The following is a 24,558-nucleotide window of genomic DNA, read 5'->3' as shown; positions in this document are numbered from 1 at the left end:
TGGGAACGAGAAACGAGAAGCCAGGTGAACGCTGTTTTTCGTCAGTCTGAAGTTCGAAAAACAGGCAAAAGTCATAACACAGGGAGCCAGGCTGTTTACGGCTGTCTATGGAGGCTGGGAGACAGCACCAAAAAGTGACGGTGACCGTGTAACTTAGTGATGAGAAAGCTTGCCCAGCAACAAGGGATGAGCAGTGAGGCTATCTGCACTATAAAAACTGTGTCAAAGAAAGAAACGGGGTTGTTTCCTCGCAGAAGACCAGCGAACAAGATCGGACGGAGAAAGAAGCTACAGATGAATCGGAAGACCGGAGATGCAGCCCTGCTGACAATTCTGCATTGTAAAGAGGATCAACCCGTGTGCCCTGAGAAGAGCTGCAACTCAAAATTGATAATCTGAATATCATCTGTTGCATTTTTACCAAGACAACTGAAGTGAACTTGGTCAGTGAACAACTGATTGCTCTAAGTTTCAGGCTTCTGGAAGTGCTGAACCAACCTCAATTACACCTCAAAGGTTTCCTTCAACTATTCAGCCTCTGGAAGCTACCGACTTTTGAAAGATATGCCAACAGAGTTTCTGTTTTTTAAATAAAAAAATTTCTTTTTAATTTCTTTTTTTTTTTTTCCATTGAAACCCCGAGCATCAGCACCTGTCCACTTAGAGGAAGAAAACTGAAGATTTGCCTTTCACCCAAGAAGACAGTCACTCGTTGCCTACTGAAGAAATCATTCCATTCGGATCCATGGTGAGCTTCCGTCTCCAAAGCCTCTTCAGCCTTACCAGTTTCAGCATTAGGGAAAGATAGGTGAAGTTGATTGATTTATTTCTATTATTCAAGTTATTAAGTTTTGCTGATTTTTAAGCTTTTACTGACCCCTGCGAAAGCCTTACTAATTAAAGATTGCATATAAAATTCTAGATTTATTGTGGACAGTCAATTATTTGAGTCACCATATTTTGGGGTTTTTTGTTGGTGGTAAAAAGTCTTGTTGCCTGGTTCCACTGAAATCGACCTAATCCATATACTAATAGCAAGTTGTAAAATAGGGAATGAGCAGTCGTTAACAGAAGTGACTCTTGAGGAGTGGATGACTGCTGTGGGCTACTCAGCTGTCCAGACCACCAGTTGAAGAAGGGCGAGACTTCTTGAAAAGATAGGCTGTTAGAGGTTTGGCGAGTCATTTCCTGACACCAACTTAAACAGATTTTCCAGTAAACCTGCTTAGTAAGACTTTCCAGGTTTAGGGAAGTCCGGACCCGTTGGATGGAGAGCTGGATTGAGCAATTCCCTTAGAAATAGGGAAGTAGGAGGGAGGGGTTAGCTCATCGGACAACGAAAGGCCTCGTGCATGAAAGAGTGCGCAGCTTTCATACTAAACGTTTGCAGTAGGGAGAAATTCTGAAACTTAAATAAATTCAGATGTATGAAACCATGCATAGACATGTCACCACACACGTAGCCTTCATCTACATGCCAGTTTGCGGTGAATTCTGCACAGCTCCACATGGTGCTGGAACCGCAGAAAGAGGGGGAGACATTTGGCAAAGGTCGCCGGTTCCAGGACTCAATTCCAGGACAGCCACATCGAGGACTATAGCCTCTGGTCGCGCGCTTAACCCCAACAACATCAGTGCCACGCTTGCCTTCCAATATTTCTATTAGGAAGACTATCACCACACACACTGCCTAGTAGCCAGCCATCACTTACGGAGGTTTGTTTCCAACACAACTATTATTATTATATTAATTATAATTATTTTGATACTATAAAGGAATCATGAGTTGAGGAGTCCATCGTGCCACTGCATTAGTGACACATTTGCGCATCACAAATAGGTTGAACATGTATTGAATAAAATTCCTATTCATAAAAGCATTTTCACTTAGAGCTGGTGCCCTTATTAGCAGTAGAAGTGCAGTCATAGCTCTGATTACATTAAGAAATTGGCTCCTTGCTGCAAATAAGAGCCACAGTTTAGGGAAACGCTGTATATCAGAGCAACATACGGATAAGGCCGACCCTTATGGCTGCCATGGCCCGGCTCAGGGATGACTGTTAAGTACCCGACCTGTCAGTCAGCTTTCTCTGAAAAGCTTGGCAAGGTAGTGAAAACTGGAACAGGCACCAGATTTATGTGCGTAAGTACGGTTTGTACATGAGGCCCCTGGTGCTTATTTCAAGGGGTTCTTATTCAGTTATGTTTGGACTGTATTCAAAATCAGGTCGCAAGGGTATGTTGGTCCCTCAAGCGGGTTCTGGGTCTGCCCTGGGGTCTCTTTCCAGTGCTTGGAAAAACCTCCAATGGGAGGTGTCCGTAGACCTCCTGATGAGTTGCTCGAACTCTCTCAATGCAGTGGGGAAGCCGTTCTACTGAGAACTCTACACTGGACCATTGAGCTGTTGACACCACCTCTAAGGTTGAGTTCTGACACCTTACAAATGAAGCTAATTTTAGCCGCTTGTATCCAGGAGCTCATTCATAATGTATATCTTCTGACCAAAGGGGAAGGTCAGAATGTAGATGAAGCAATAATCTAATGTTTGCTTGTGATTCGGGTCTTTCCTCACCACAACAGAGAAGTGTCTGCATTTCTTCAGATCATGCCCCAATCATTCCATCCACAGACTTCAGACTCTGTCTCAGACATACAGGAGCTCTTTCTCATGTCAACTGTGAATGGCTCAATGGGGCGCTGAAGGTTCAAGCAGAGAGGAGACGCTAAGGTTCCCAAGGCACCTTTGCACTTTATCAACAGTGGTCATCTTGAGCCGCTTGCTGGGGACTTCCAAATCAGAACTGAGACTTCTGGGAGCATTTTATTTGATTGTTCAGGCATGGAACTCAAAAATTATGACTTAAGTACATATTAAAGGGACCATAAATCACAGCTACATATTGATGTTACCTTTAGCTACTGTACAACAAACTCAAGAAAAACCTCGAAACTGCCTGTAAAAAGTATTTACATTTTTCTGCTAGCTAATGCTACAGCAATCAAAAACGAGACTTCAGTTGAAACCAAACAGTGAAGCCACTGATCAATGTCCATATACTGATGTGCAAAGACAGCCAAGGTTAGTGGCTTTTAAAGTTAAAATTGCATAACTGTTAGGGTTTACGTTGGGCGTTATTTCTTTGGTATTTATTTGATTATAGTTTGTCACTCATTGACAAACATAAACGAATGGCCTGACTTGAAGGGAGCTTGATACACAAGTAGATTAGACACTGATGATGGACAACAACATTGTTGTCATACAAAAGCAGAGTGTCTTCAGTCAGAGGTTCTGTCTATAATACAGACCTCTACAGGAGATTCTTTGTGCCCACAGCCATCAGCCTCTTCACAATAAAGTCTTTGAAGAAACTTGTATAAAAAAAGACTTAAAACAACATTTTCCATTTGGGATTAACGAGATTTTTTTTTTATTGAAATGACAAGAATAATTGGCTAGCAATCTCTGCTTTTATTTATCCCAAAGTTGTTCTATCAGATTGAGGTCAAGATTTTGTGCAGGCTAGTCAACTTTTTCTATACCAAACTGTTTCATCGTGTCTTTATGGAGCTTGCTTTGTGCACTGGTGAACAGTGATATTCGAACCGGAAGGGGGATACCCAAATATTTTCCACAAAGTTGGTAACATGAAATTATTGAAAATATCTTGGTACTCTAAAGCATTTAGTGTTCCTTTCACTGGAACTAAGGGTCAACTCTAACTTGTGACAAACCCATTATTATGTTTTGTTTTGGAGTTGAACCCAAGTGCAGACAAGAAACCAGGATTCTTATGGTGCAAGTGATAATAATTTATCAAAGTCCAAGGAACTAGCATCAGAGCTAAGGAATAAACTGACAAGTAATAGTCAAACAAGTAGAACACAGGCAACCGGCATGGAGACAGACAAGATGATCTGGTAAGAAAATGATTGGCTTTTAAACTACTGCCGAGGGTTGATGAGTCACAAAGGAAACAGGTGTGACTAATCAGGAGAATGCAGTGCAGCTGGGTCAGAACCTGAGCAGGGAAACTGAGGGAAGATAACCAGTAAGCAAAAAAACCCATAGAGGGAATAAAATAGGGCACAAAAAATGTTACTAACCAAATGCAAAAGACTACATCAAAACTGGAACATAAACCAATTCACATAGAATGGAAGAAACTATTAAGAATCTCAACACAAAGTGATTAGCTGGCCCAGAACATTATTTTTGTCAATCCTCAACAACCCAAAATAATCAAGAACCAAGAACCAAAACACTAAGATTATCAATGTAACAAGAATACCATCTGTACCAAACTTTAAACAATACTGTCAGACAGGTTTTGTTGTCCTCACATTTGCCAAACCTAGGCTCATTCAGTGAATCACCAGAAAGAGAAGCATAATTTATCATTCCAGAAACGATGTCTCCACTTCTCTAGAATCTTGTGGCACCGGACATTACACCTCTGCATCTGAGGCTTTGCACTGCATTTGGCGATGTAGAGCTGCCTACCACTTAATGGCCTAGTTGGTTTTGTTCCCAACTGCTCCCATTTTGTTCTAATACCACTAATTGTGAATATAGAATATTTAGTAATGAGAAACCTTCATAACTGGACTTGCAGAGATAGCATCCTATCATGGTACCATACTGGTATTTACTAAGCTCCTAAGACTGATGCATTATTTCACAAATGTTTGTAGAAACGGTCTGACTAGACAGTCTGATTAGATATTGATTTTTACACACCTTTGGGAAGACAGAGGTTTAATCATAGCGGGCCTCCGTTATGATTATGGAACCTCATACTTACAGAGATCCAAGCAAACTTGGTCAGGTCCTTGTCACTTTTTCAGTCTGTTTGGTAGTTGTTGTTTTATTAAATTGCAGACTACATGGTTGTTTCTATGTTTATTTAGATTCTCCAATTTAACTTAATGATTTCTTATTGTTTAAAGCACCAAGAGAAGTTGCTATATCACCTTTTAGCTTTAAAGGAATACCAAAGACCTTCTTTCTGAACCTCTGCTAGTACAATATTACAACACCAGTTCTAGGAAATGCAAGATAATATGAAGCAACACTACAAGGAAGCACATTTCGATAGCGCCCATCCTTTTCCAAGAGGAACGTTTCCAGGGTTGTATGGGTTGCTTTTAAGAATAAAGCCTAGAAGGCTATAACATGGAATTCTGGGAAGAATCATAGACATACATTAAGTAGTAAAACCTACTCTGAACAAGCAAATGCATGGCTTATTTCTGTTGTAGTAGCAGTGAAAGAAATAGATAAAATATTTTTTATTCAAAGTGAGTGAAAACTCTTACAGCGATTATCTCTAGTCTTGTTTTTAAGGTATTTCTAGGAAATGCAAGATAATATGAAGCAACACTACAAGGAAGCACATTTCGATAGCGCCCATCCTTTTCCAAGAGGAACGTTTCCAGGGTTGTATGGGTTGCTTTTAAGAATAAAGCCTAGAAGGCTATAACATGGAATTCTGGGAAGAATCATAGACATACTTTAAGTAGTAAAACCTACTCTGAACAAGCAAATGCATGGCTTGTTTCTGTTGTAGTAGCAGTGAAAGAAATAGATAAAATATTTTTTATTCAAAGTGAGTGAAAACTCTTACGGCGATTATCTCTAGTCTTGTTTTTAAGGTATTTCCCTTTCAGGTAACGTGGCAGTACATACTAAAACAACAAAAGTCTGGGTGAAGATTAAATTTACATTTAAGATCAATTCAAAAACAAAACTTAAATCCTTTAATGGAAACAGCAGATTAGAAACACCATCCAAGTGTTTTTCTTTAACAGTTCTCAGAAGAAAAGGTACTTCACCTCACAGAAGAAAGATTCAAAGAATATATCACTCCCAGAACTGGAGGCATGTACTATGCTTTTTCTCAGCTTTAATGTAAGAAGCACAGGGCAGCTACCCAGAAAATATTCAAACAGCTGTAAAGGTAACACTCAAACACACCTAACAGTGAGCAGAATGCGGAGCAGAGCCAAATAGAACACAGCCAGTCTGCCACTGTTCAATATAAAAATTGAATATTGTAGATCACACACTGGTTTTTGCTTCTGCGACTATTTTATAGCTTACAGTTCTTTTACATTGCAACTGAAATGTTGGTTTTAATTTCTGTGCATAATCATCTATTGTTAGACCAAACAAAGATGCCACACAAATAAAAATTTCTTATGGAAAATATTTCAGGGTTATTTTGCAGTGGGAGCATGTAAGTTGAGTTAACTAAACAAATTTTCAACATAGAGGAGTAAAGAAAATTGTCCTGCATGGTTCGTACATGTACACATCAGACTCTGGGTGGAAGTGTGCAGGCATGTACTTGTACTATTCAAAGAGAATGCAAAGTTAATTCACTTGCAGTTTGTTCCTTTGTGAGAAGATGTTTGGAGCAGTTTGAGCAGAGGAGGCCCATGGCAGAGCAGCGTCAGCAGGGCAGGCAAGCTACTGTCAGGCTGTCCATAGAAAAGGGGTGAGTCAGAGAGCGACGCTGCAGTACTGCAAACACGACAGACTGGCTGGCAGAATACCAATTCACTTTAAAGGAAATGAACTGGTAGCCTTGCACTGCCTTTTGAATCTCAAATAAAACTACTCTTTCTTTGAGGTTTTAAAATGAAAGTTGAAACCAGATATTTTCATACATTGTGTAAAAAGACATATAAGCTTTTTTCTCTCTGGTTGACATCAAATTAGCTTTTCAATAAACTTGTCATGTTTTAGGTCAGTTTGGATTCCCAAAATTATACCAGCTTGCTGAAAACCAGAGGGATGAATGATCGATTTTTCAGGAGAATTTTACAAATTACATACATTTTCTTAGTGCTTGGTAGAATTGACTTTAATCTGTGTGTCAGACCACAGGGCATGCCTCCAAACATTACGGTATTTGCCCTTGACTACATTTTCAAATTGTAATCTGGCTCTTATGTTGCTTTTGGAGTAATGGCTTGTTCATCTCAGAGTGACTTTTCAGCTCATGTTTGTACAGGACTGTTTTCACTGTAGATAATGCCTCTCCATTACTCCATTATTGAAAAGCTGTATGGAAGATTGGTTTTAAATGCTAATTTAAGGGTGCGGTGTGTGATGTAGCGGAGTGCGCAACCTATATACAGAGGCTTCAGTCTTCAACCCCACTGTCCCGGGTTCAGGTCCCAACCCTGGAGGCCTCTGCTGTGTGTTTTTTCCCCTCTCTTCTGCCTGCTTACCTTTGAAAAATATCAAAAATAAAGGCCAGTAGTGTTGCAAAACGCTTTAAATGTTGAATACTAACTTATTTTAAAAAATATAACAAAGATTTAAAATAGTTATTTTTGAAAAGCCAACTCAATGTCTAATGGCAACTTCTATTTTTGAATGACTACTTAAATGCTAAATAGTTGCTAGCATTTAAAGTAGTATTAAAAACAAGTTAGCACTTTGCATTTCAGTTGGCATTTAAAAATAAAGTGCTAACTTGTTTTTAATACTACTTTAAATGCTAAGTTATTAGCTAGCTTATTTTTATGCCTGCTCATACAAAATGCTGATGCTAAGTTGTTTTAAAATACCAAATGCTAGCTCATTGTTTTGAATCCCAACAACATTAAGTTGTTCTTGAAATGCTAACTAAAATGCTAAATGCCAGAGTTAGTTAGCTAAATGCGAACTTTAAATTTGAACCTACATGCTAAATAGCAAACTTTTTTGCAGCTAACTTTTTTTTGATATTCCAACTTAAATGCCAACCTCTTTTAAAAATACAAACTAAAATGCTAAAGGACAACTTTCCTTAAATACAGACTTGATTTAAATGCTAAACTAAATGCAAAATCATAACATGTTTTTTAAAATGCCAAGATGGTTATTAAGAGTGATGCAAACAACTAAAACAATTCCACTGATTCAATATAATTTTCTTAAGACAAAATATCTGTATGGTTAAAATATGTACTTATAGAAAAAGAAATAATGTAAAGTGTTTACTTGAAGGCACTTTATACCTAGGCAAACGGGGGAGCAACTTTGGAAAAATACAGGGGCATAAGTTTCATTTTTTATTTTACCTTCTTATAGTGATCAGATTTATTTAGGTCAAAAAATGCAGGAGCAGAAACATTAGTTTATTCCCCCTTTAAAAAATGTGGAAGTACAGGTCCATTTTTAGGCACTTATGGGCACCTATATTAGCTTTCCAACATGGTCAATTTTATTTTAATTTCTCTGTTCATCTTTGGTAAAAAATTAGTTAACTGTTTTCAGACTAGCTGATGGAGTTCATCGTGATGTGGACTCAGTTTTTGAAACTGCCATGTCATTGTTGAATTACTGTGAAGAAGCACAGTCACATCCTTGTTAGAGGGACAGTGGAACTGTCTCTTCGCAGCCATCAAGCCACCTAGTAAAGCAGAAGCTGGATCAGCACGTTCCAAAACAAACATCCTCATTGCCTCGTCAGTTTGGGGCTTTTGTTGTGCATCAAACTCTGTTCCAGATGATTTTCTGTTGTCATTTGAGCTGAAATCCCATCCCACACTGATCATGTTTACAGTAATCCACAAAGAAAATGAAAGTCTCTTCATTTAATAAGTTCTCAGTGGTATAGCATTGTCTTTAACAAAAAAAAATTTATTTTAAGTTTGGATTCAGCAGAACTTTAATGAAAGTCATTAATATCTTGCATAAACATAGAACATGGCAGTCAAAAAGATAAAAAGGCATAGCCAGGTATTTACTGGAGGTTGCTGCCCCCCAGCTGTTCAACAGTAGTAACAAAAACAAACCTTCCCTTAAGACAACAGTTGTAACAAGTAGCTTAAATGCCCAAATCTATTCTCCAACAGAACAATTTCCCCAGACTAGACAAGCATGATGTTAACCTTTAATTATCCCCAAACCTGTGATGAATACTGCGGCCCCTTGAGCTCAGCTAGCTGCCTCTGCAGAAGGAAAATTTCATCCAATGTTTGCCTGAGAAAAGAGATCATCTTATAGTATGTAAATGGTGGAACCAATATGGAACATTGGAAAATATGTCATATAAATGGGAATTGTATCACAATGGGGCTGTGTTTGGATTTGTTTTAACCTGTGGACTGCCTGAGCTCTGCTGAGTTGGCAGTGGAGGCGCTTGATGATGGCTTCATGACGCCTGTTCTGGATCTGAAGGAGAGAAGATGAACAATAAAAATGAAACTTGTATGAGTAGGGAACTCATAAAAGTTTTAAAAAGGCAAGGAAAGTTTATTTATATAAAACATTTCAACAACAAGACAATTTAAAGTGCTTTACATGATAAAAAATATTACATTGCAGTGGCATGATATGGGAGAGTTGGACTGCAGACTAAAATACATTTTTCAGGTAATAGTTTAAATAGAACAACAAAAGAAACTCTAAACAAAAGGGTTTTCAACATTGATTTAATAGAACTCAGAGTTTCAGTGTTCTTGCAGTTGTCTGAAAGTTTGTTCCAGATTAGTGGAGCATAAGAACTGAATGCTGCTTCTACATGTTTGGTTCTGATTCTGGGGATGCAGAATAGACTTGAAGCGGAAGACCTGAGTGGTGTGGAAGGTTGATACAGCAATAATGTCTCTTGGCAATAAGCCATTCAGTGACTTATATAGCAGGAGGAGGAGGTTAGTTGATGCACAATGTCTTCTAGGTTTTTGTTTTGATTTGGTTAAATTGTGCAATTTTGCCCAAATTTGTTTTGGTTGGACATAGCAGTGGTGATGGACCTGATATTTATGTACCGACTAAATTCATTTTTTGTCCTTTGAACGTTTTTTAAAAGGTTATTATTCTGTTTTGTGGTGAAACTATATCTGTATAGGACATTTATGATGTACTGACACTTTGCAGGCCTAGGGGAATATTTAATTCCTCTACCTCTATGTCTTTCTTTAATTCAGCATGAGTCTCAAACTCTTTCTTCAGTTGTTGTCTCCTTTCAGCAATGGCAGTCTTTCTCTCAGAGATCTCCCTCTTTAGGGCATCAGTTTCATGCTGCAAAGAAGAACATTTACAACAATTAAACATTAAACCCAAATTCCCAAACACTTTGAGATCATTTGGTGTATTTTTCAACCTTAGCCATCTGCAGCGTATTCCCTTTTGGGTTTTGTAAATCCTCCCTTAGCTGTTCCTTCTCTTGCCTCAGCTTCCAGACCAGCATCCTTTTCTCCTCCAGTTCTCTCTGGGTCCCCATCTGGCTCACAGCGTGCAAGACGGCTTCTCTGTGACCTTTCATCTTGTTCCTGTACACGCTGTATTTTTCCAGTGCCAGTCGGGTGTTCTCCTCCTCCTCTTGTATGAGCATCTGCAGCTCTATGTTTTCCTTGTTGATGGAAGAACAGCGAGCATGCTGGACCTTGCTTTCCCTTTCCAGATGCTCCATCTCACCTTCCAGTAGCTGGATTTGTCTCAGTTTAGACCTTAGCTCCTGCTCTGCATGCTGACCTTTTTTTTCAACATCTGCCAGAGTGGCCTTGAATAGAAATACAACTAATCAATGCATAATATCCAGATGACATCCAAATTAGGGAGACTGCAACATACCATTTAGTAAAAGCTTAAGCAGTGGCTTTTTAATAATAAAAATTGCACAGATGATTTAAATTAACATGTTTTTATGGATTAAATATGAATAATTTTATGTCTATAGAATGTTTTTATAATCGCCAACCTGTTTTAATATTAAATAACTTTGTTACATTTGGTAAATGTTATGTCCTGTTGTAAATGTGTGTCCATGTGCTTGTCCATCCTGCCACGGGACTACAGATGAAAATTAGCCCTTGTGGCTAAATCTGGCATATTACATGACAGTCTGATGTACTCATGTTAATTAATATGCAGTGTCTCTTTATAAAAAAAAAACATAAACATAATTACTCTTTTTGTATCCTACAGAAATAAGTGAAGGTTTACTTAAGTTAAAGTTGTACCTGCAAGGATCTTAGTGTCCTCTGTTTCTCTTTCAAGGTCTCAGTCTGGGTGTAGCTATGCTGACTGACATCCTCCATTGCCTTAGTTAATGAAAACTCAGGAGATTCCTGGAGGCCTTAACAAATAATAATAAAGAACGGAAAACAACTTATTAAGGCCACCTTTCCCCCCCTTAATATATATATATATATATATATATATTTCTATATACATATATATTTTTTTTTACAGTTGAAATGCAGTCACATGTATCAAACACCTTACTGTCATACAAATAGAATTTCTAATAATGGAGATGCAGACCAGTTTGGATCATTCAGCTATCAAAACGTCTTCGATTTCCACATTTCTATAATTGAATATCATTACAATGCTTTTTCTCCCTAAAGAATAATCTATAAATTTGAAACTTTATTGAAATACTTTAAAAGATTAGAGTTGCATTTTTGCAAGAACACCTGAAACCAAATGTCAGTTTAATTAGATATTTAATATTTAAATGGAAATTTAATGATGAATGGAATGTCAGATGGTTGGATGAATAAATAAATAAATAAATAGATGGATGTATGAATAGTTGGATGAATGGAGAAATTCAAGTTTTTGACATTTTTTTCGAGTGACTAAGTTCAGTCTGTACTACCTGGCCAGGGGACAAACAATAGAAACTTACCTTAGGCTTCAGTAGGGTGCACTTACATGTGTTATTCAAAATGTGCATCAATGAATACAATCTCTCTCTCTTTAGGAAATAAAATAAATTTATAGATGTAAAGATGGTTGGTATCATACATAGATAGATAGATAGATAGATAGATAGATAGATAGATAGATAGATAGATAGATAGATAGATAGATAGATAGATAGATAGATAGATAGATAGATAGATAGATAGATAGATAGATAGATAGATAGATAGATAGATGATAGAGAGAAAATTTGGAGTTGTACCACAAATTTGAACTGAAATACAGAAATGAACTTGTTGATCATTAAGCTAATGTTGACTATAATTAACATGCTAGTTAGCTAACAGATAATAGAATCTTTTAAAAAATCCAGTAAACTTTACTGTCGTGTTTTGCCGTTTTTTCTTACCTTTGTTTTCTGCGAATTCTGACATTTTGCAGGGAATGATGGCTAATATTTAGCCTTACAAAGACTTTATGCTTATTTAGTAACTTATCTGTCACAGCTTTAAGGAATCAATAAAATAAATAGCGACTGCAGAGTTAGGGAAAACACAAACAACGCGCTGTTATTATCCAAAGATGAAACTACAGTTCCCAGAGTTCCTTTTTCTTAGATGTCAAACTACTTCCGGTGTGTGCTTGCGACGGAATCGCTTGCCCCATTTGACATTCCTCAGAAACATTTCTACATCATTGGCTCCTAAAAATGAGATGAAATGTTTTTCAGCCGTTGGTTCGGACTGTGCTCTCAGTGCAGCCGCGTAGTTTCACGCTGTGAGTTAAAGTGGAGGACCCTGAATGGACACAGCAGGCTGAAATATGCTAACTGTACACAGAAGCAGCCCTGGAGGACCACTGTAGTTCCAAAACGCCTCTCACACTGTGATCTAGGGGATTTATACAATAACAGCTTAGTTCAGGGGTATCTGCAGAAAATGATGGAGGAACACAGAGTCATTAGCAGGAAGCTACAACATGAACTCCTCAATAATTCAGACAGGAAAGCCCTGCTAAAGAAGCACACAGAGCTGCAGCCTGTGACTGATGTGTTTGGGAGCATTAAACAAGCCCAAACAGACCTGGAAGAAGTCCTTTCCCTCCTGCACAGTGAGTAGTGATCGAAACCTTTTGTATTCCTGACATTAAGGTGTAATACACATGTCTTTACTGCAAATAAATCCCCTTTAAACCTGATTACTCAGCTGGAGCTAAAGAAGAAGATGAACACCTGACACAGCTGCTCAGAGAGGAAGAGGCACAGATCTGCAGCAACATTCTAGCCTTAAGAAAAAATGTGAGTCGTGTGAAAACATCTACAAAACCTAAATGTCCAAAATCAGCAGAGGTTGACCAAAGGACTTAACAAATCTGTCAAAGAACAGAAAGGAGGTCTGTTGTTCCAATCTAAAAGAATTGTCCAAAGTAAAGCCTCCTTGTCTGACTGCTAGAATGTTAGCCATGGTTGTTCCACCTTCCTGTTGCTTCTGATTTAATAGACAGGTATATCTGTATATCATTAGCCAGGCAATGGAAAGGTATATTGTGTTTTCTAAAGATGGAACCCAAATCAACATACTGTATATAGATCAAATAGTAGGGGACCCAGAATGGATCCTTGTGGTACTCCAATAGTAAGAGGAGCTCCGAAAACGTCTGACTGTCAGATATGATTAAAACCAGGATAAAACTGTGCCTTTTGACGCCAACTAGCTGTTTTACCTGCAATAGCAGGACAGCAAAGTACTTAATTCTGTTTTTCTCTCCAGCTTATCAAAGCTCTTGTTCCCATTGATCCTCTTGACTCGGGTGATGTTGTGCTTGAGGTTGTCTCAGGACGAACAACAGGAGGTAGGAAAGAAAACACGTCTATTTTCCTTAGCTTTTAAGCGTTAGATCCTGGTTCCTTCCAAGTTCCTTCATTTCATTCCCCACATTTTCTTTGGCAACTAGACGGGGGATTGATCCCAACCATAACATTTAAAACACAAAGACATGTATGAAAATGAAAACCTATTAACCTTTGGGGGTCTCTGTTGACTCCGTTTCAGGTGACATCTGCCAGCAGTTCACCAGGGAGATGTTTGACATGTACCAAGGCTTTGCTTGTTACAAAAACTGGGACTTTGAGGTTCTGAACTACTCACCTGCAGAGTATGGTAGGTTATGCAACCCAAACAGAATTATGTTGTACCAGCGAAGGCAGCTTTGTTACACTGTGCCTGAGAAATTAGAGTTTGTGCAACTTTAGAAATGATCTGTATTTGTGATGCAGTTTGTGAGTAGACGTGCAAAGCAGAAATCTACTCAGCTGCCTTCTGCGTGTCCCTTTCAAAAGTATTCACAGCCTTTCCTGCAGCCTTCCTATTGGTCCATATGACTGGACCAATAGGCCACAGGCTGGTAATTCCATTTAGATGGAACTGATTTAGAACTTATTTCCTAGAGACTCTAAATGCAACAAGGCAATCTCTTGTCTGATTGGGCAGTTTAATTGATCACTGTCCAATCAGTTTGAGGGGTAAAGATTGTGGCAGAATTTGCACACGCAGAGGCTAGCTAGCTACGTTTCACACAACCTTATAGCTTTAAATAAAAGTCCCCCAACTGCAGGTGCAGTTGACCTACATGTGTGGCCATAAAATTCAGCAACAAAAATACATTTACAAATGTGGGGTTTTCATATTACTTGCTGTAATACGTCTTACCATAACAGATGGTAATTTAGAATTTTTTGCTACTAGCATGTAGCTTTAAGCCTTACAGATCCACAAACAAGGATTTTTGAAAATCATTTAGAATTTTCTTTTTGTTTTTAAGACCCTAAGACACCTCTCAGTCTCATCCAATGTAGAGCTGAAACAATTAATCGTGATTAATCGATTATTGAAATAATCATCAACTTATTTAGTAATTAAATAATCGTTAACTGGAGTATACCGACTCTAAAACATGCCGTTTGCTGAAAGAACAACCTGCTCACAGCAGTAATTAGGCCAAAATTGTATTAAAAATTTATACATTTTGCATTTAGGATTGAAACACTTTCTTTTGCCATTCGATTATTGATCGATTAATTGAAACAATCATTTACTGTCCTCAGATACACAATTAGAACAACGACAATCTGTTTCCTGTAGGCGGACTCCACCATGCAGCAGTCAGGATAGCCGGGGAGAAGGTGTACAGACACCTGAAACATGAAGGAGGAACGCACCGGGTGCAGAGAATTCCTGAGGTGGGCCTCTCATCCAGGATGCAGCGAATCCACACAGGAACGATGACGGTCATCATCCTGCCACAACCAGTGGAGGTACACTCCTATCTTTTCCACACCTCGCATTTCTTTTTTAGGCTGTGTTCATAACCTCATACTCTCTCTGTAGTTTGATGTCCATATCGACCCGAAGGATCTGCGAGTTGACACCTTCAGATCCCGAGGTCCTGGCGGTCAGAGTGTCAACACGACGGACAGTGCCGTACGGATAGTTCATCTTCCTACAGGTCCAGCATGCCAGAGATGTTCCTGAAGGTCACTCAGACTCCGTTCCAGCTTTCACGCCTCTCATACATATCGGTCCTAACAGGAATAACAGCCGAGTGCCAGCAGAGTCGCTCCCAGCTGCAGAACAGAGACACAGCCATGCGTGTTTTGAGGGCCAAACTCTACCAGCGCACGATGGGCAAGGAGACTGAGCAGAGGAACATGGCACGAAAGCAGCAGGTGAGGGCATCATTGGAAATCTTAGGAATAATGTTCTTTGGACAGATGAGACTAAAACTGAATTTTATGTTTGGCATAAACCAAATACAGCCTTCCAGAGAAAGAACCTAACACCAGCTTGTGAAGCACAGAGCTGTAAGCTAGCTGCAGCAGAACCTTGCCAGCTCAGCATAAAATCCACTATGAGATCTACCATGTATCAGAAAATTAAAGCTGAAGCAGAACTGGACCCTGCAACATGACAAAGATACGACAAAATACCAGTAAATGTGCAAAGGATTGGCTGAGAATTAAATGGAAAGTCCCGGGCCTAGTCAAAGCCCATGCCTTCATGTTGTTGAGACGCTGTGGGAGGACTGTATATGCAAACATCGTCAAACATCTCACAGCTAAAAGTTAGGAATGGGGCAAACTTTCCTCACGCTGATGTCAAGACTGGTAGATGCCTACAAGATGCATCTCACTGAGGTTGTTTCAGCTTAAAGGGGTAACACCAGCTATTTTTACATGGCTGTATCTCTCCGTAAACTAGGTGGGAACACGCAGCCAGGCAGAGAGGATTCGCACCTACAACTTTAGTCAGGATCGGGTCACTGACCACCGGACAGGATACACCACTAGAGACATTAAGGTGAGTCGAGAAGCAAATCATTTGTTTCTATGCCTGTGACACATTCTAAAGGAAGTAAAGTTGCATTCCTTCTGAAAGCTCTTGAACGTTATTAGACATCTAAGCTTTTTGAGCACCAAGGGGTGAAATGTTTTAGTATTTTTTGTTTTTTTTTATATTCTTTACAGATTCAAAGAAAGCCCCACGAAAAGCAAAAGCTGTTTACGTCCTTGGCACAATGTGGAGCTTGTACCATCAGTGATGTCCCTTGTTTCCTATCCTGTTTGTGGCATTCATGGATGGGATTTTAGGGTGTAGTTGTGGAGAAGAGGGTGTTTGGGAATGCTAGGCCATCTTTGCTTTTTGCAGATAATGCGGTTTGGTTGGCATCTGCAAGCCATGACCTCCAGGGCACACTGGAACGGTTCTTGGTGTGGAGCGGCCAGAATGAGAGTCGGCTCCAATAGGTGGACTGCTGCCTCCAGGTCAGAGGTCAGGCTTTTTCCTGAAAGAGAGGAATACGAGTGCCTTGTTCAGAAAAGTGATGGTAGGATAGAGCATGAGTTGGGTATGGGCCTCCTCTGCTGTAATGCAGGCGTTCCTCTGGTCTGTTGTGGTGAAGAAAGAATTCTAATTTTCCCCATCTGTCTATGTTCTGACCTTTATCTATGGTCCTGAGTTATGGATCATGACTGTGAGAACAACACCCTGGGTATAAGCTGCTGAAATGAACTTCCTTCAAAGGGTGGCTGAACTTACCCTTGAGATAGAGTGAGGAGCTCTCCTATCCAGGAGTAGAGCCACTGCTCCTCCATATCAATAGAAGTCACCTGAGATGGTTCAGTTTTGCGGGGAAGTCTCACTCCAAGGAGACCCCGGGGAAGATCAGAACCTGCTCCAGAACCAGATCCAAACTGTAGTTCCCTTCTGGCCTGGGAATTCCCTAGGATCTCAGAATGAGCTGTGTAGATTTCCTTTTAAAACACTGCAAACATTGCATCCAGAAAACTATGGCCGTGCATTGAAGCAAGCCCATTTTCAGTACATTCCCAATAAAGTGGAATTGAGCATAAACCTGGGACAGTGCTAATCAGTCTGTTGGATCGGTCCAAGATGTCCCTGTTATCAGGAAGCCCACTGTGGTCCAGCAGCTGTATGGATATGTGCTCCTAGACTGGCTGCAGCTCTGACTACTCAGCCGCTTTAACATTTGTGCATAAGCTCCGAAGAGAGCTGTTGGGGAGAGGGCCTCTGGGTTTTACTGGTGGACCTGGGGTTTCCTTAAGAACATCATTGCATTAAATGTACACATCACCTCCAACCAATGCTAAACTGTTGCATATCTGAAGTGCAGGAATTTATATGTATTAAAGACGGAAATAAAAGTAGGAGTTACTGTTTATTTTCTATTTTTTTGAAGCCTTTTTGATGAGTCAACCGCTCACAATCCTTCTGTGCTCAGGAGTTCTTGGGAGGAGGCAAAGAGCTCGAAGACCTGATCTCAGACCTACTGGAACACGCTGAACAAGAAGCTCTCCTGGAGGCGGTGGAGATTAGCACCTGTGTGAAGGGACACCCTGCAGATTGATGCCCCCCCCCCCCAGACTGTGAAGTGGTAGAAACATCTCTCAATCACATCCGATTTGTATTCATGCTTATATATGTTTGTGCAATCTGGAATAAAGCATATTGGTAAACTCGAGCCTCTGCAGTGCTTCTGAATAGTGAACAGACAGCAGTATTGTTTACCGTCTGCGAGAAGCTTTTATGGTTGTTCGCCAGGCAGGGTGCGGTGAAGGCACCTATCAGCTTCATACACACGCTTTCCACGTCGCACCCTCTGTCTATGTGCCAAGAGGCCAACAACCTTTAGATGTCCCGTTGGTGTTTTTATTTCATGCAAACAGGTAGGAAATGCACACATTTGGGGGAAATTTTCCATGTGGTAAGATCCCAAACTGTAGGAACATTTCATAAATTTTTCACAAACCTTGTTTCAAAATCATGACTTCACAAAAAAAAATGTAAATTTTTAATCTGGCCAAATCTTGCTTAAAATACACATAGTTCACTAAGGAAAAATAAAAATGCTTCTACTAAGTTCATGACAATTCATCAAGACATTCCTAGGAAGAATTTAACTTCCAGAAAAGTCTCGATGCATCACGGCTTGGGTTCCCAGCCTGTTCAATCGGATCAGTCGTCGTCGTCCCTCTGTCGGAGGCTCCTGGATTTGCCGTTCTGGTTCTTGTTTTTCCTGAATGACGTGGGTCCGCCCTCCTCTCCGAGCGAGGTGATGACGCGTTCCTTGAACTTCGGTTTGGGCTCTGGTGGGAGGTCGGCCGGAGTGCCAGCCGTGCCCTCATCTGTCTGGGGCAGCTGTAAGTCCACGTTCGCACTGGGATAGGAGAAAAATGCCAGCTGATATCTGTGGTCTGCTGCATTTCAGCTGCTTCATTCTATATTTAGGTTTGTGATACTTACAATGGATCCTCTTCCTGTTGGATCTGTTCCCAGGCTCCATACGGATTGGCCACTTTAGGCCTTCTTACTTGTATTCTTCCTGTTGTCATCACCTCCTTAGCTTTCTCTGGTTTGGCTGCTGAGCTCTTCAACTCTTCTTCATTCTTTGTCTCTTTCGTTTCCTCTTTTGGAGCATCTTCTACCACTTTTTTGTCACCTTCTCTTTCCGAGGGTTCAGCCTCTGTTTTTCTTTTCTAAAAACCAGCAAAAAACAGGAATTAAGCAGGTCTGACTTTTCACTTAAACATCTTTTTCTTTTTAATCCCAGGGGAACATCTCACCCTGAAGTAGATTTTTGGGATTTTGAGCTTCTGATCAGATTCAGCGGGTTGGACCTCCTGCGATGCCCCGCCAGAGCTGTCCTCTCCTCCAGGCAGTGGCTCCGGCTGAGAAATCAGAAGCTCGGCTCCGTTCTCCTCGCCTTGCTTGGTCTCAGGTTCCTCACTGGAAGGAAAGTCTGCTGGCTTCACCCAGCTGGATTCTAAGGTGAGGCATATGACAAACATGGTTGATATCTGGAACAGAACACCCAAACGGATCAGGCTGAATCAGGGAGCCCTCACCTCCTGTTTCTGTGTTGTAGAAGTATGTGTAACCATCAGGACTCACAGCTTCCATCCAAGGAGAACCTGAGGAACTCTGAAGAAAAATGCAATCAGAACATTGTGGTAAACACAGAAAACATTAAGAACGTTAGGAATGTATTTACCCCAGAGTACTGAAACTGTGCAGAAGCTGAACTTCCCCCCTGAAAACCTTCTGGTTTGTCCCACTGAGACTCTGCAAGACAACAAATATAAACAGACATGAGTCAGAATACATCCTGGATTACAGCAGAAGGTTCAGTTCCATCAGATTACCTTACCTCCCGATGCCGTGTTATAGTAGTACGTGTGTCCATCATCTGTCTGGCCTTCCACCCAAACCTGCTTCCCAGTTGGCTCTCTGGACTTCCTGCTCACCTTCCCTGCTTTCTTTGGCTTCTTTTTTAGGGGCTGAGCTCTCACCTGAGGTTGAGGTTGTGGTTGTGGGGCTGCTCGGACTGGAGAACTTGATCCTAAAAATATGCTTTATTTAAATGTAATCAGAGCAAAAAAATATATAATGAAATGTAGTCAGATTACCATCCGATTCCCTTTGCATCCTCTTCAGATCTTCCTCATATGCCTTCAGTGCGGCCTCCTCCATCGCTGCAAAGTCTTTGGACATCCGCTCCTCCTTCTTTGCCTTTTCAATGCTCTTTTTCTTAATCTGCAGAGAAGAGTGGCGGTGTGTGATGAGGAGCAGTTGCTGGTAAGCCAATAGCAGGAGAGCCTTAGAGTCACGACGTGGAAGCCTGGGGCTTATCTCTCCTGCCAGCCCTGAGAATGATGCCAAATGAGGCACTTTTTTCTGTCTGATCATCTGTAATGTTTGAAAAGTTTTTACAAAGGCGTGTTCTTTTTTTCCATGTGTTTCGGTGGTAACTAATCCCACTCCATTGGGCTCGTACATCATTTTGGTTGATTTTAGCTGAAGCCTGAGGTACCTGAGAACCGTCGCAGAGAAGAAAGCGAGAAAAGATTTACGATGTTTGATGTGATTGTAAAAAGTAACAACTGGCATCAGTTTATTTATGCATTATTTGCAGTTATTGCGGTGATTACCTATGTTCTCTTGCTGTCTCTCTCCTATCAGTAGAAGGTATGCCTGGCTCAATGCTTTTGTATTTAGAAGTATGCCTTACCTGAATGGAGCCACTGATGGAGCTGTTACTGCTAAATCCTGGTTCTGCTGCAGATATCTTCTCTTTAAAGTGGAATTAAACCCCAAATCAACTGTATAAATTGGACCTTCATGGTGCTATCTTCATGCTACTGAGCAATTTTTTTACATTTTCATGTAAAATTATTCAATTCTGCAAAATTTGTCTTAAAAACCGTCTTAGTGCTGTCCTCTTTGGGTTGTACGGTGGCTACTGCGGTTGAATTTTTCTACTGGTTTAAACGGTACAGCTTGGTACATGTCTACATCCCCTTATCCCCTACATCTATTGATCAATAGATTTTATCTGTGGCAAAACTATCAGCTTAGCTCTGCTCACTCTACATGTTTCAATGTGTCAAATTAAGCCAGCTGCAACTTTACCTCAACTTCCTGACCACACCACCGCATAAACCCCTCCGCTCATCCCCACACTTGCCGTGCCCCTCAGGGTATCTTGGCACCGTGCACTTAGGTGGGATTTTTCAAAGTGGTCGGTGGGCGGAGTTATACTAAACATGGGGTTTGGTTCCACTTTAAAAGGAAGTACTTCCTCTTCACTGTCGCCCCATGCTTGCTTAGGATATGGTCCAATTTGAGTTCTACAAACCTCGATACCTATTCTACACGTTTCCGATTTTATATTAGTAAGGGGCCTGAATTTCAACAGTTTTGACTATAACCTGCACAAATGTATTCATGCATATTTTTCCATTGTAGCAATGCTGGTCAACAACTGGTGTTTCATTTGTGTTAATCTACAACTGCTCTTTGGAGAAACCTACATAATGAGCTACAACATTTAATTTCCCTTTGGGATTAATAAAGTATTTTTGAATTGAATTGAATTAAATGTGGGTTAATCAGTTCTGTACCACATAAATACAATAAAATCTACATTCTTACCTCTGATATTTTAGCAGCCACATTTTCTTTGTGATTCTTCCCTCTTTCATGGAACTCGACGCTCTGGAGTGCAAACATGAGAAATATTAGCTTGCATTAACTCATTGTGTGGATAATGATGTTATTGCTGCAATTCTCACCGGCTTGTTGTCAGCAATCCAGCACTTGCAGTACTGGCAGAATTTCCTCGGTTGTGACTTCCAATAATCCGCCCTGGAAAATGCACAGTTCTCACATTAGAGGAGGAAATTTTTACCTTTAGCTTTCGTGGCTAACGTGACACACATGCTGAACATTTAACCACTCGGATGTCACAGGCACATACAGACAAAACCCAGGAAAGTGTTCATGACGTACATTTTAGCCCTATTTGGTCTAAATAAGAAGAAATTGGTCAAAACGAGCCGATTATGAAGACAATTGCCTCCATTACAACCACAACACCGTCCTTTAATGATTATGTCATCATGTGCCGTCAGACCGAACAGCGTTGAAGTAACAAAATAATGTGTAAAGTTTAAGTAATTAGTTTAAGTTGAATAAATACACAACCCACATACAAGAAGGAAATAATTTTCCATAAGCGTAAGTAGTTGTTTTTTTAATATTCGATCCGTTTAATCAACACTCTAAAACACTATCACGGAAGTCCTGCCCCCTGGTATATGATGTCATGTGTCTGTGACAGGTATTCGTGTCCCATATGGTCTAGCGGTTAGGATTCCTGGTTTTCACCCAGGCGGCCCGGGTTCGACTCCCGGTATGGGAACGTCATTTTTGTGCACTAAGATGCTCTGAACAGTTTCAGTTTTTGTCAGTGGTGTACTCTCCTAAAAACTCACTTTCACCTCCGGGCCATTGCCGAAACCCAACTGGTATATTCATTTTTCTATTTAGTCTTTTTCTTCTTTCTTGTAGCACCTGTAAACAAATAATGTACCAAATCCCAAACCTTATTTTTCCTTGTTCTTAATGACATTTCTTAATTATTTTCTGAAAATGTGCTGAAGAAGTTAGTTATGCCAAACCTTATGTTATTACTCTTTTATTTTGTTTCCCACAAAACTTACCCATGCATTTGTTCTTCTCTTATAAGCAATTTTAACAAAAAGTAACATACTTTAAATAATCGATTGTCAAAGTGGATTAGAAATATCCCTCTGGTGGACACAAACTGAGGCATGGTCATTTTGAAGTATGACAAGGCAGATGTCTCTTTTTATACCCCAAACAATTGTCCATAACTACAAGGTAAAAAGGTAGGAAGTGGCAGACCGACCAGCAGCTCACACTTTCACTGCGTCCATTGTTTTATCTAAATAAATTAGAATATCATTGAAAAGTAAATTGATTGCAGTTATTTTATCTTGAAAATTTCTTGAGATGTACTGGCGACGTGTCCAGACTGTTCCAAGGATGAATGGATGTATGGATGTATGGATGGATGGATGGATGGATGGAAAGAACGATGGAGGGATGGATGGATGGATGGATCAACATGAAATCCACACTGACTGATATATTTCAACCATTTATTTCTGTTCATTTTGATCATGGCCTACAGCTAATATAAACGCCAAATTTGGTTTCTTAGTATAATTAGTCTTTCATGAGACCAATGAAAAAGGCTCATTGATCATCCGTGGGTGTGCTGAAACTATTGAAGAGGCTTTGCTTCTAAATCCTCTCAAAAGTGTCATACAAAATATGCACTATTTTGCACCACACTTCCACTCGACTTTCCAATTCTATGCTTGGAGGAAGCAGGTAGGTTCTTTAATAATGATCTTTGTTTTCAACCGTATTTCCACATCAAACTATCCATCCATTGTCTATACCCACTTATCTGACTTTATTCACGATTACAGATTGAGAACAGATTGTTCTCTTAAGGTGATGTGTTTCCTGTCGCTTTTAAAAACATACTGAATAAACTCATTGTGACTAATAACAATTACCAACCAAGTCTTCAACCTCACATTTTTTTCAGCATTTCAGAAAATCTTGTTTTGAATCAGTTAAATAATTTTTAAATGCTATTCAAATCTTTGAAAAACTCCAGCGTGGGCTTCAGAAGAACCATAGTACAGAAACAGCACTAGACATTTGACTTAGAAAATTCTCTGTGTTAGTTCTGATTGACTTAAGGACCATACTATCCTTTTAAATAGGCATTATAACCTGGTCGGTGTGTGTACTAAAATTGTTTGAATCATATATTTCTATCAGACATTTTTTGTTAGCACTGATCATCAAATGTAAATGCATTATTAATTTTGGCATTCCTCAAGGTTCAATGTTAGGCTCAAAACATTTTAAACTTTACATGCTTTCTATGCAATACATAATCAGGAGAAACAGCTTGATTTCCAGATGACAGATAGCTTTACATTACTGTCTCTTCTGATGAAACAATCCTTATTAATAACCTTTATTACTGCAGAGGCATATAATCACAGACATTCACACTCTCAAGACTGTATGATGGCAAAGGCAAAAAGGCTTTCTGTCTTTCAATATGGTAGAATTGTTGAGCGGCACAAAGCAAGCCCTCTTTCAAGGCACCTTGACAGCCAAGGTTCTTAAAGAGAACCATAGGCTGGCATTTGCAAGAGAAAGACTTACAGCACCATGTGTCCTCCCAGCCACAAACTTGGTCCTTTGGACTTTGGAAGGGGGCAGCAAACATGGGACCAAAACTGATGAGACCAAAACTAATGTGGCACAGTGTGAAACAATGGAGCTTCAGGTCGTGAACGGGCATCTCGACAAGAGTGGTGGGGCTACTCACTACTGAGTCCTTTTATTTTCATACAATTTTAATTCTGTTTTGAGTTTTTTATTTAAAATGTTGTTTTTATTCAACGGAATGTATAAATATACTGTATATATATTTGATTTAATTCTTCAGTTTCTCATATACAATGGTATTTGTTTAAAAAGTGTGCCAGTGTTTTCAAATGTGTGTTAGCATATGCTACGGTACCATGTTCAAGAAAAGTGTGAATATTTATATTTCTGTTGTTTATGTGTTTTATTTATTTTTACTTAATTAATTTTATGGATACTTGTGGCTGAGCTGGTTGTTTTGATTTTATGTAGGCAGCAGCCTTTCCCTTTACTGAAAGCCAGAATATGGAATCTTTGTATTAAAAATCATATCTAATATTCAAATTTTCTGGAAAACTGTGTCTGTGTCATGCATATATATATAACATGAGTTTCACTTTTTGAACTGAATAGCTGAAATGACGTAATCAAATGCAATTGTATTATCCTTTACAATAAACACATATTTAACGTTTTAATGATATTATATAAAAAATTTATAGCATGTAATTCAAGAGAAACCAAAAATATGTGGACGCTAGACCTTAGAGCATTTCTGGTTTATTTTC

The 24,558-nt window shown here is 39.6% G+C and overlaps 3 protein-coding genes and 1 non-coding gene across 4 annotated transcripts; 2 read left to right on the top strand and 2 right to left on the bottom strand.

Annotated features, from left to right (window-relative positions):
- Positions 1 to 8,578: 8,578 nt before the first annotated feature.
- Positions 8,579 to 12,201, bottom strand: LOC124861884 (coiled-coil domain-containing protein 122-like). The gene is made up of 6 exons (XM_047355836.1): positions 12,064 to 12,201; positions 10,964 to 11,079; positions 10,105 to 10,503; positions 9,906 to 10,022; positions 9,100 to 9,173; positions 8,579 to 8,981 (listed from the first exon to the last, which is right to left on the bottom strand). Exons 1-6 carry the CDS (start codon positions 12,086 to 12,088, stop codon positions 8,897 to 8,899), a joined length of 816 nt encoding a protein of 271 aa, XP_047211792.1. The 5' UTR covers positions 12,089 to 12,201; the 3' UTR covers positions 8,579 to 8,896.
- Positions 12,202 to 12,373: 172 nt separating this feature from the next.
- On the top strand, positions 12,374 to 17,690 carry mtrf1 (mitochondrial translational release factor 1). The gene is made up of 9 exons (XM_047355834.1): positions 12,374 to 12,764; positions 12,860 to 12,951; positions 13,424 to 13,505; positions 13,706 to 13,813; positions 14,795 to 14,967; positions 15,041 to 15,158; positions 15,242 to 15,378; positions 15,911 to 16,009; positions 17,451 to 17,690. Exons 1-9 carry the CDS (start codon positions 12,374 to 12,376, stop codon positions 17,574 to 17,576), a joined length of 1,326 nt encoding a protein of 441 aa, XP_047211790.1. The 3' UTR covers positions 17,577 to 17,690.
- Positions 17,691 to 18,006: 316 nt separating this feature from the next.
- wbp4 (WW domain binding protein 4) lies at positions 18,007 to 21,666 on the bottom strand. The gene is made up of 10 exons (XM_047355835.1): positions 21,518 to 21,666; positions 21,301 to 21,373; positions 21,161 to 21,223; positions 19,636 to 19,762; positions 19,377 to 19,568; positions 19,221 to 19,291; positions 19,075 to 19,150; positions 18,793 to 18,992; positions 18,473 to 18,705; positions 18,007 to 18,386 (listed from the first exon to the last, which is right to left on the bottom strand). Coding segments are annotated over exons 1-10 (1,239 nt in total). The 5' UTR covers positions 21,520 to 21,666; the 3' UTR covers positions 18,007 to 18,184.
- A 191-nt stretch (positions 21,667 to 21,857) lies between these two features.
- On the top strand, positions 21,858 to 21,929 carry trnae-uuc. The gene has a single exon. It is a non-coding gene; the product is annotated as a tRNA-Glu (tRNA).
- The last annotated feature ends 2,629 nt before the right edge of the window (positions 21,930 to 24,558 follow it).

The sequence above is a fragment of the Girardinichthys multiradiatus genome, chromosome 24, assembly GCF_021462225.1.
Source record: "Girardinichthys multiradiatus isolate DD_20200921_A chromosome 24, DD_fGirMul_XY1, whole genome shotgun sequence".
In the NCBI taxonomy this organism is placed as follows: domain Eukaryota; kingdom Metazoa; phylum Chordata; class Actinopteri; order Cyprinodontiformes; family Goodeidae; genus Girardinichthys; species Girardinichthys multiradiatus.
This window is presented reverse-complemented; position numbering and strand designations above follow the sequence as displayed.